At 41.1% G+C, this 12147-nt stretch overlaps 1 protein-coding gene and 1 long non-coding RNA gene across 9 annotated transcripts in view; one reads left to right on the top strand and one right to left on the bottom strand.

Annotated features, from left to right (window-relative positions):
- PICALM (phosphatidylinositol binding clathrin assembly protein) overlaps positions 1-1104 on the bottom strand; it is a 106322-nt gene extending 105218 nt beyond the window's left edge. For all 6 annotated transcript variants that reach the window (XM_061204060.1, XM_061204061.1, XM_061204056.1 and 3 more), the window contains exon 1: positions 654-1104. In XM_061204060.1, the coding sequence (XP_061060043.1) occupies positions 654-783 (130 nt within the window). In that variant the 5' untranslated portion in view covers positions 784-1104. The remainder of the gene's footprint in view (positions 1-653) is intronic.
- A 105-nt stretch (positions 1105-1209) lies between these two features.
- The window catches only part of LOC133099235 (uncharacterized), a 58149-nt gene continuing 47211 nt past the window's right edge, over positions 1210-12147 (top strand). For 2 of the 3 annotated variants that reach the window (XR_009702308.1, XR_009702307.1), the window contains exons 1-3: positions 1210-1331; positions 3550-3649; positions 4309-4420. This is a non-coding gene — a long non-coding RNA (uncharacterized LOC133099235). Of the gene's footprint in view, positions 1332-3549; positions 3650-4308; positions 4421-7399; positions 7534-7645; positions 7738-12147 lie in introns of those variants that run through there. The other variant, XR_009702309.1, reaches the window with a different exon arrangement.

Genomic DNA, 12147 nt, shown 5'->3' with positions numbered 1-12147 from the left:
AACCCAAGGGCGGGGGGGGGGTGGGTGGGGGAGGAAAGGTGGACGAGAAAACCGGGAAAGGAAGGGACAGAAGAGGCTAGTGGAGCAAAGGAAGTGGGAATCACTTCAAGGGAGGCGGCCCTCAGGGTTGCGGAGAAACAGGGATCCGGGCCCACGGAACCGGGCGTTTACGGAAACCCGAAGAAGGCTAGTGGGGAAACAATAGGGCGGTGAGGCCGGGAGCAAGCGGGGACTTTTCACTATGGCTGGTGAAAATTTGCAACACCATGCTTTCGCCGCTCAGGAGAGGGCGGCGAGGCAGCACGGGACGGGTGGGAAGAAAGAGCAAAAGGCTGCAGCAGACAGAGGAGGCCAGGAGGTGAGGGGCTAGGTGGAGAGGCAAGTTGGCCGGCTGTGATGTGTATCGCGGAGCACCGGGCAGAGAAGCCAGGGTCCCCTAGGAACCCGGAGGGGAGTGGCTTGTCAGGGATTTTTAGACAGGGAACGGAAGCCGTGAAGGCAGGTGTGATGGAAGCAAAAAGAACACAGCTCGGATGAGCACAGGACCCGCCGCGCCGGAGAAGACGCAGGGAGGGAAGAGGCAGCTGAAGCGGGGAAGAAAAGAGATGGGGAGAAGGACGCGGGTCGCGGGGGCCGCGGTCGGCTTCACTCACAGTCCAGGTGCTTTTTCTTGGGCCCCATGATCTCGTGGGTCGTGGCCTTGCATACTGTCTTGGACACGGCGGAGCCAGTGACACTGTGTTGGGCGGCGGTGATTCGGTCCGTCAAGCTCTGGCCGGACATCTCTGCGGCTCCTCCGCCACCCCTCCCGCTCGGCAGCCGGCGGGGACTGGGACCCCCAAGCGCCGGAGGACCCCCACCCCCCCCTACCCCACCGGCTCCTTCTCCGCCTGCCGGCCTGGGGCGGGGCTCAGGGCCGCGCGCTGCCACCCAGCCCGGAAAGAACCGGCTCTTGTCACCCGCGGGGTCAGGCACGATATCGGGCACTCCCCTGCCCCCGCCTCAGTTCAGCCCACCCCTTCCCTGGTCAGCTGAAGCCGGTCAGGGCAAAAGGGACAGGCAGCTGCAGGAAAATGGCGGCGCCAGGCTCCTCCTCGGAGCTTTCCGGGCTGCCCGGGTCACGTGACTCGGGCACCGCCCCTTCTTCTCCGTCTCCCGCCCCTTTTCCCTTCTGTTTCCTCTTCGACGCAGGCCCTCCCTCGCTCGGCGAGGGAAGAGCGGGGCGGCGCCCGCGCGTTACGTGATGAAACCCGCCAGGCGGGCGCAACAGGAGGCTCCCCTGCGGGGGCAGTGCGCGGCCCGCCGCGTCACGTGATGCTCCCTGCCAACAGGTCGCCCGAGGCTGGGCTCGCTGGGGTCACGGGGGGGGGGGAGGGGGGCGAGGGGGAGGGGGGGCGAGGGGGAGGGGGGGCGAGGGGGAGGGGGGGCGAGGGGGGCGGGGCGAGGGACGTATGGCTTGTCCCCTTTCTCTCGTCAAGGGTGTCCTAGTGTGTGTGGTTGAAACCAACGGCTTGCCGAAGAGGAGGTGCAGCTACCTTCACAGCTCCCCCTGAGCAAGCGGGTGTCAGAGCTGCTTGGGCTTTCCTAGCAGAATCAAGAATGTGTTTAGGGAGGCCCCCAAAACCATCCTCCTGGCTTTAATGAAAAGGAAAAGGCTTCCGTCGGCCCATTTTCGGAGGCTGTCAGCAGGCCTCTCCCTACAGTGGGTATTGAAGCTCTCCCTGCTTACTTACCCCAGAAGGCTTGGGGGGTTTTCCCCCTTTTCTTGAGAAGCTTGGAAATGTCACCTGTTTTTGTTTATCTCTTCCCTGAAAACTTGACACATTGCTGCCAGTCTAAATTTGGATACTAATGGGCCAGTATGTTTTCTCTAGGGTGTCAAATAGGACAGGAAACACATAGCTTCACTGGAATTTGAAAAGGGAAGTAGTACGATGATGTCAACAGAGATTAGCTGACCCTACAAGGCTGACTGCTGTGGTGATTAAAGGTCCAGACCATAGAAGGAAGTGAGAGGGTAGTAAGTGGAGAAGTCCCATTCAGAGAATCCAGACATCACTACCTGCCATCTCCCCTGGTTTAGTCTTTGTTCTCTTTGGCCTCTTTTTCTCTTGCACAAGCCAGATTTTCAGGGAAAGAAGACCCTTGAAACTGTCTTGTGGGCATTTTAGAGGAATTATTATATCCTGTAAATCTGTTCTATGAGATCCAGATCTATTTCACAAAGTCTTTTAAAATGTTAAAATGCCCCACTTTCAACACAAGTTTAAGGATAAATTTTTAAATCTCCATGAATGTTAAATTACCATGATAGTCCTATGTAATCTTGCTAGTTTCAAATGAAATGCTAACATACTCAGAAAGTCTGTGTACACCATCTGCCAGCCAAGTCCAAAATACTGTGCTTCAATCTGGTGACTCTCAAAAGATGCAAAGCTAATGGTTAACATTTTATGTATCATCATGAATTTTATGGTCTCCTCCCATTCCCTTTCCCCCCTTTTCTTTCACTATGGCTGGTGAAAATTTGCAACACCATGCTTTTGCCAAGAACATAAAGTGCTTAAACCAGCAGGCTTCATCTTTGTCAAGCCAGCCCCAAATTTCTCAAAACTGTAATGACTTCCTTCAGTGCATCTGCAATCCATCTGCAGTTTGGTGCCCAGTTTGCTGCCCTGTGTCCATTGGGCCGTGGAGTTACCCAATTCTTAAGACATCCTTACTATTCTTCTGTGGGTTCCACTTAATAAGTTACCGGGTGGCCTGAGCCTCTGCATTGGTAGACCCCTGCTGAGGTCAACAGGAGCTAAATCAGTAGCTAAATATTTCATCTTTAGGGAAAATGTAAAAGTTATTCCTAAACACACAGAAGGCAACATGTATTTTTTGCACTACTATGAATGACATTCTAGGAAGGTATTTCACCATTACTTTTACCAAAGAGATTCTTACAAACCACCATTATTCAAATAACTGTAGACATGTTCACCTTATAAATAAACTAGCTTCTGTTAGAAATACAACTGTACTTTTTTTCAAGGGTATATTTTAGAGGTTTCTAAATATGTAAACAATTAGTGTCAATTAATTGTTAGGGTCCCCTAAATTAGAAAGTATATTGTAGAGAGGTGTGAGGTACAGGGGAGGGAACAACCGTTTTTTGAATGCTTTCTATGTACTAGGAACACTACATGAATTTTTGCATTTAGTTCTCATTTCTATAACTCTAAAAAGTATTGTGCCACTCAATACAGGGAAGAAAAAAGTCTTAGAGGTTAAATGCTTGTATAATTTTTCTCTATTGCTTAAAAAAAAAAAATTAAGTCTTAGAAGTCCCAGAATCCCACAAATACTCAAGTGATGGAAGCAAGATTTAAAAACTCATCGTCTTTCCATTACTTTATCTAGATTCTTTAGGCAAGACTTGAAGCAACTACCATATATATTAAATTCATTCAACAAATACTTCTTGCCTGCATACCCTGTGATAGGCATTGCTAGGTGCTAAGATATAATAATGTGTGAGGCAAACATGGTCTCTCTTCGCAGAGTTCTTACACTATTTTAAATGGCAACAGAGGAGAAAAATAAGTGGGGAGAAGAAAATATGCTGCACCCGAAGAATCTTTATGATGTCTGTAACTTTAAGGTAAGAAAGTGAGGGAGAAAAAGAATATGGAAGAGGGGATTGATCAGAATATTTACCCTTTATTATTTCAGTTAAGCCCATTCCCAAATCCAAAGAGTCTACCAGTTCCCTATTCCCACTCTTCTTAGACATTAGGGTATAAACTTTTGACATTCTGTTAGCTAAGCTGACATGAATACCTTGGCAACCCCTTCATCCCTCACCTTTCAATGTTTATGTTTCCTGATGCTTCCAAATCAGTTAGGTAAGGACTTCTCTTTGAATGTAGCTGAGTTCTCTTGGTAGAACCTCCAAGCAAGGACTTCACTTCCTTATTCAGACTCTCAGCATACACCCTTGTGATAATAATAATTACATGTAACTGTGTTGATTACTTACCCTATGCTAAGCACGTTACATGCATTATCTCAGTTAAACCCTAAGACCACCTCATGACCTGAAGTGGCAGAGGCACCTCTGAATTCCCCAAAGTCTGTTTCCTTTTCTCCTGAGCACACATACTATGTTTCCCAGCCTCTCTTGTAATTAGTTGGGGTCATGTGACTGACAATACACAATGGACTGTGGACAGAAACAATGAAAGCCATTTAAGTTTTGGCCCACAAAACCTCTAAAACCTCCTACACATGCGCCATATTCTTTCTTTCCCTACCTACCAGCTGAATGAAGATTTCAAAGAATCTAGAGGAAGTCAAAACTGCAAAATAGAAGAAGCATGGGGCCCCAAATTAGTCCTTGAAGGAATCCTGTCCCAGAGAACTGCATGACCAGGTACACCTGTATTGGATTTTACTTGTTTTATTAAATTATGCCTCTAAAATTTTAATGCTGTGTGTTATAGTAGTAATTAGCTACCCTACCTAATACCCTTCTTTTCTCTCCATTTTACTGATGAAGAAATTGAGGCTTAGGAAAAGTTAAGCAACTTGCTTAAATTTGCTCAGCTATTAGGTAGGGGAGCAAGGATTAGATCTCAGGTCTGTCTGACTTTAGAGCTTGGGCTCTCACTGCGTGAGATTCTCGTGATACTATCTTATGTACTTCTAAAAACTTTATTAAAATTTTAGTACACACTGCTTCACCTAGCATGCAGAAAAGACAGAAATCAGGGTGACCACCAGGTTCTCTCACATATGTGAGACTGTCTTACTATCTTTAACTCATTCCTGCCACATTTTCCTCTCTTCCAGGTATATTAATTCTATAATTTCAATATGACTTTCAATGTATTTGGGCCTTTTATACCTCTTGAAAGATGACATGTGGACTAGCTCTTAAATATAATCCTTCTCTTAAAAGGAAAGACTAACCAAACCTTGACCCTGAATCATCATCAAAAACTCTTTAATTATGAAGCAGATTAAAAATAGGATACCTGTGCTATTAAGGTACCTGGGGTCCATTCTTCTCTGTAATATAAAGAGGCTGAATCAAGTAAAAATGTATTAGAGCATGCAACACTGAACTAAAAGATCAGAGTTTCAATGTTAATGGTAAAATTAGGATATTAAATTTTGACCAGTAAGTATCACTAAAATTAAGGAGATTTATTCATTCATTTGAGGCAATGGGAGAAATACCAGTTTGGAGTCAGACACACTTAGGTTCAAAACTCTGGGCAAGTTATTCAGTTTCGTCGTATGTAAAACAGGAGTAGTAGCATATATCTTACAGATTTCTTGTCAGGATTAAGATAATATACATTTGTAGCCTTTTTTTAGATTCCATGTGTAAGCGATATCATATGATATTTGTCTTTGTCTTACTTCACTCAGTATGACAATCTCTAGGTCCATACATGTTGTTGCTAATGGCCTTATTTCATCCTTTATTATGGCTGAGTAATATTCCATTGTATATATGTACAAATGAACTTATCTACAAAATGGAAATAGAGTTACAGATGTAGAAAATAAACTTATGGTTACTGGGGGTAAGGAGTAGGGGAGGGATAGATTGGAAGATTGGGATTGACACATACACACTACTATACATAAAATAGATAACTAATAAGGACCTACTGTATAGCACAGGGAACTCTACTCAATACTCTGTAATGGCCTATATGGGAAAAGAATCTACAAAAGAGTGGATATATGTATATGTATAACTGATTCACTGTGCTGTACACCTGAAACTAAAACAACATTGTAAATCAACTATACCCCAATAAAAATTTAAAAAAATAAAATAATGTGTATAAAAAACTAGTACAGTGCTTGACACACAGTTGTCACTCAATGAATAAAATCATTCAACAAACATTTGCTCAGAATTTACTATGGGCAAAGCCCTCTACTGGAGTCTCAGGATACAGACATAGATTAGACAAAATGTTAATGCAATGTACAATTGACCCTTGAACAACAATGGATTTCAACTGCACAGGTCCACTTGTACTTAGATTTTTTTCAATAAATACGTACTATACTGCTACATGATCCCTGGTGGTTGAATCTGCAGATGCAGAGGTCGGACTGTAAAGTTATACATGGATTTTCAGCTTGACAGTGGGGTGGGAAATGGGGGGTAACTCTTGCCTTGTTCAAGGGTCAACTGTATTAAGTAATATGATAGAGGTATGCCTAGAGTACTATTAGAACAAAGAGAGATGACACCTAGTTCTTCCTGATGGGATCAACGAAGGTTTATCAGGGACAGTGACACATAAACAGACTCTTGAAGGATGATTAGGAATTGTGAAGGAATCAAGGAGAAGTTATTGCAGGCAGAGGAAAACCACATCTGCAAAAGAAGGAGCCATTTGGGGACTGCAAATTGTTATATGTGGCTGAAACATAGTGTATGTGAGGTTTTTATTTATTCAGTCAATCAGCGAGTAGTTATTGAGCACCTACATATGCTGAATAGTGTTCTAGGTCCTGAAAACACATCAGTGAACAAAATAGAAAAGTTTTCTGCCTTCTTGAATGGTGTGTATATTCAAGTGGGGCATATAACAAATAAATATGAAACAGATGCAGGGAGAGAAGAGTGCTATGAAGAAAAGTTAAGCAAGGTAAAAGAATCGAGAGGACTTTAAATTGGATGATGACAAGGGAAAGCCTTTCTAAGGTGACATGTGACTTGAGTGGATTGTGGGAGTCAGCGGTGCAAATATTGGGGAGATCATTTTGCATAAAGGGAACAATGAGTACAATGTCTCTCAGACAGGAACAAGATTAACTTGTTTGTGGAACAGTAAGGACAGTGTGGCCACCAAAGAGAGAGTGAAGAAGAGAAAAATATTTAGGAAATGATCCCAGAGATATGACTAGATTATGAAGGGCTTTATAAGGCATGTTGAGGAATCTAGGTAACATCTAGAGGTAGATGTCCCATGAGAAGAGACAGCCCTAGGTCCTTGGAACAACTAAGGACTGCATGAAGTAGACTGTTTCCAACCAAGTCAGCTGGAACAAGACCCCATTTGTTGCCATGTTCTTCTTTGTATCTGTATCCCCTTGGGTTTGCATCTTTATCTTCTCAGCTATTGTCTTCCGCCACTTCAGGATTAAGGTCCTAGATAGCTAATGGACATCTGCGTCCTTTACTCATTGTATCCCCAAGACCTGTATTCCTCATACACTAGTAAGGTTGAATAAACCCTACCCAAATTAAAGGGAAAAAGAAACTTGATTACATAAGGAAAGTCCAAATAGATTGTCACATGCTTTCATTGTTCAGTTTTCAAAATCTAAGAATATGGCTTTCAAATGCCTTTCAGACTCTTAATAATTTTTGTTTTAGTGTCTGTCTGCATAGCAGTTACCAGGTATATGATCTTCAGAGTCTTAAATGCTGCTGCACAGCCACTGCTAACACTAGATGATTTACAAATGATCATCCAACAAAAAGAACAAGAAAGCCTGATACTTATAGAGGTCAGTATGACTACCATGAAAAATTCAATACGTAATTGCAACTTACTAAATAGCAGTGCAGATCTGGATTGATCACCTCCCCAGAAAAATAATAGTCTTTCTTTCGGCTTAGGTTGCAGATTGACCAAAAGAAGGGGCACTGAGAAATGAAGCAAAAACTAATGATTTGCAAAATGAAATGAAGCAAAAACTGAAATGATCCACTGTACCATTCCATGATATGTAATAAAAACTATTTAAGCTCTTATTGTTTTAACACCAGCTTATTTAGGCCCATTTGTAACAATATAAGACCACAAATAAACTGATTTAACTGTAACTCTGCACAGATTCATAGGTTTTAGTAATTCAGTTACTTTACAAATTCTAACCAATTCCTGCCTAGGCTACTAATATCCACCACAAAGGCACCCTATGGTTAATCCTATAAATATCTTCCCCTTACCACCCCCTTTTGAGACGTTATTGAGACTCTATTACTGTGATGCTTCCCCTTATTAGCAACTTTAACAAATCCATGTTTTTATGACGAAAAATTTTTCTCATGATCTTTGTATGGAATGTGGCAGACTAAATCATATGCCCCACAGAGGTGTCCATGTCCTAATTCCCAGAACCTGTGAATTTGTTATCTTACATGGTAAAAAGGATGTAGCAGATAAGATTAAGTTGAGGATGGGGAGATTATTCTTTATTATCTGTGTGGGCCTGATGTAAAGGGTCCTTACAGAGGGAAGGAGGAGGTCAGAGGGAGAAGAAGGCTATGTGACAACAGAAACAGAAATTGGAGTGATGTGACCACAAGCCAAGGAATGCCAGTCACCTTTAGAAGCTGGAAGAAACAAGGAATGGGTTGTCTCTCAAGCCTCTATAAGGAACCAGCCCTTTTGTCACCTTGAAGTGAATTCTGGAGGTTACAGGTCTAAAATAAGACAACAGAATACATTTCTATTATGCAAGTCACTGAGTTTGTGGTAATTTTGTTACAGTAGCAATAGGAAACTAATGCAGAGAACTTTGGCAGGAATTTGGATTTTATTCTAAGTGAGATGAGAAGTCATCAGATGGATCTCAAAATATATATATTTTATGTACATTCTTGCTGTGTGGAGAACGGAATTTAGAGCAAGATAGAAGCAGGGACAGTAGGAAGGAATTGCTTTAGACAAGAAGAGCAGTCAGTGACAGTGACTTGGATTAGAGTGGAAGGCATGGAAATGAACAGTAGATAGATTTAGGTATATTTTTAATGTAGAATCAACAGAATTTGCTGGTGGCTCAAATGGTGGGGAGAGAATCTGAGGACAGTGACTCAAGGGAAAGAGATTATACAAGGATGACTTCTAAATTTTGGCCTGAACAAGTGGGTGAATGCAGAAAGGGGCAGATGAAGCTGGAATGAAGACAGTAGGCAGGTCATGAAGAACCTTGTATGCTGTGTTTAGGAATCTGGATATTGTCCTGAAGGCAAAGGGAATGCATTGAAATATTCTAAGTACAGGAATGGGATGGAGGTCTAACGGACCTTTGTGTCCCTTTCATTTTCTTAGTTCGATTAATACATTAAAAGATGTCCCAAAGCCATAAACCATTATTCCATCTCTTTCCTCATTCTCTACCTGTATAATGCTTTGGTTTTTAATTTAATTAGAGCCTTGTTATGAGAAAAGTTATCAAGAAAGTTCTGAACAGCTAAGCTTTGCATTTTATGGTCTGCACTGGGCCTGATTTACAGAAGTCTGATAGATTAGAAAACAAAAAGCTTTTAAAAATAGTTGTACTTGTTCATAACACTTAGCCCAAGGGTAGATCAAGGGAAAACTGGTTGGTGGGTAGAGGGCATTGTAGCAGTGGCATTAGAGAGGGGAAGAAGGGGATAGATTCTAGAAATATGAGGGAAAATGCATAGAACTTGATAAAGAGATTGCATGAAATATGCAAGGGAAGACACAAAGTAAAGGTTGATTCCTAGGTTTTTGATGGGGTTCATCTGGATACATCATGTCCAGTTACTGAAAAGGAGGAACCTAGAGGGAGAGGAAGTTGGGAAGATGACAGGGAGAGAATGATGCATTCAGTTTGGATATAATTTATTTTTTAACTAATAAAATTGATATTTTAAGAGCAGTTTTAGGCTCACAACACAACGGAGTAGAGAGTACAGACAGTCCCCATACACCCCTGTCCCCACACATGCACAAACTCCCCCACTATCGACATCCACAGTGGTACATTTGTTACAACCGATGAACCTACACTGACACATCATTATTATCCCAGGTCTGAAGTTTACTTTAGTGTTCACTCTTGGTGGTGTACATTCTATAGGTTTGGACAACTGTATAATAACAAGTATCCACCGCTGTAGTATCATAAAGAGTAGTTTCTGCACTAAACATTTTTGTGCTGTCCCTTTTTATCCCTTCCTCCCCGCCCCCAACCTCTGTCAACCACTGATCTTTTTACTGTAGTTTTGCCTTTTCCAGAATGCCATATAGTTGGCATCATACAGTATGTAGCCTTTTCAGATTTTCTTCTTTCACTTAGTGATATGCATTTAAGGTTCCTCTATGTCTTTTCATGGCTTGATAGCTCCCCTTTTTTGGTGCTGAGTAATATCCCATGGTCTAGATGTACCACAGGGTATTTTTCCATTCACCTACTGAAGGACAGCTTGGTTGTTTCCAAGTTTTGGTAATTATAAATAAAGCTCTATAAACATCTGTATACTGGTTTTTGTATTTTGTATAGACATAAGTTTTCAATTCATTTGGGTAAATACCAAGGAGCACAATTGCTGGATTGTATGGTATTAGTATGGTTAGTTTTGTAAGAAACTGCCAAACTGTCTTCCAGAGTGGCTGTACCATTCCCACCAGCAATGAATGAGAGTTCCTGTTACTCCACATCCTCACCAGCATTTAGTGTTTTCATTGTTCCGAACTTTGGCCATTATAATAGGTGTATAGAGGTATCTCTTTGTTGTTTTAATTTGTAATTCCCTAATGACATATGATGTTTAACATCTTTTCATATGCTTACTTGCTATCTGTGTATCTTCTTTGATGATGTACCTGTTCCGGTGTTTTGCCCATTTTTTAAGTGGGTTGTTTGATTTCTTATTGTTCAGTTTTTAAAGTTTTTTGTATACTTTGCATAAGCCCTTTAATCAGATGTGTCTTTTGCAAATATTTTCTCCCAACCTGTGGCTTGACTTCTTTCTCTTGACATTGTCTTTTGCAGAGCACAAGTTTTTTATTTAATTAATTCCAGCTTATCAATTTTTTTTCTTTCGTGGATGATGCCTTTGGTGTTGTATCTAAAAAGTCATTGCCATACCCAAGGTTATCTAGGTTTCCTCCTATGTTATCTCCTACGAGTTTTATAGTTTTGCATTTTACATTCAGGGCTATGATTCATTTTGAGTTAATTTTTGTGGTGGGTGTAAGGTCTGTGTCTAGGTCTTCTTGTTTTTGCATGTGGATGTATTCCAGTACCATTTATACAGAAGACTAGTTTTGCTCCATTGTATTGCTTTTGTGCCTTTGTCAAAGATCAGTTAACTATGTTTATGTGGCTGTATTTCTGGGCTCACCATTCTGTTCCATTGATCTATCTGACTATTCTTTAGCCAATACCACACTGTCTTGATGACTGTAGTGTTATAGTAAGTCTTGAAGTTGGGTAGTGTCAGTTCTCCATCTTTGTTCTTCTCCTTCTATACTGAGTTGACTTTCTGGGTTTTTTACTTCTCCATATAAACTTTAGAATCAGTTTGTCATTGTCCACAAAATAACTTGCTGGGATTTGGATTGGGATTGCAATGAATCTGTAGATCAAGTTAGGAAAAACTGAAATCTTGACAATACTGAGTCTTCCTATTTATGAACGTGGACTATCTATTTATTTAGGTTTTTTAAAAAATATCTTTCACTACAGTTTTGTGGTTTTCTCATATCAACATTATACATATTTTGTTAGATCTGTACCTAAGTATTTCACTTTTCTGATGTAAATGATAATGTGTTTTCAATATCAAATTCTGCTTCTCTGTTGCTGGAATGTAGGAAAGTAGCTGACTTTTGTTTATTGGCCTTGTATTCTGCAGACTTACTATAATCACTTATTAGGTCCAGAAGGTTTTTTCTTTTGTTGATTCTTTCAGATTTTCTATATAGACAATTGTGTCATCTGCAAACAAAAATATTTTTATTTCTTCCTTCCCAGTCTGTATATCTTTTAATTCCTTTTCTTGTCTTCCTTCATTAGATAGTTGTTTTTTTTTTAATCTCCACACGTTAAACATTTTACTCCACTCTCTTCTTGCTCACGTGGTTTCTGAGAAGTCAGATGTAATTCTTATCTTTGCTCCTCTATAGATAAGGTGTTTTTTCCCCTGGCTTCTTTCAAAAATTTTTTTTCTATCTTTGATTTTCTGAAGTTTGGATATGATATGGCATGATGTAGCTTTTGTTTTGTTTTATTGTTTTTTATTTGGCATATATCCTGCTTGGTGTTCTCTGAGCTTCCTGGATCTGTAGTTTCATGTCTGACAATAATTTGGGGACATTCTCAGTCATTATTGCTTCAAATAATGCTTCTGTTCCTTTAGCT

The sequence above is a fragment of the Eubalaena glacialis genome, chromosome 10 (genome assembly GCF_028564815.1).
Source record: "Eubalaena glacialis isolate mEubGla1 chromosome 10, mEubGla1.1.hap2.+ XY, whole genome shotgun sequence".
NCBI lineage: Eukaryota > Metazoa > Chordata > Mammalia > Artiodactyla > Balaenidae > Eubalaena > Eubalaena glacialis.
Note: the sequence above shows the minus strand (reverse complement) of the source record. Positions and strands in the feature narration are given on the sequence as shown.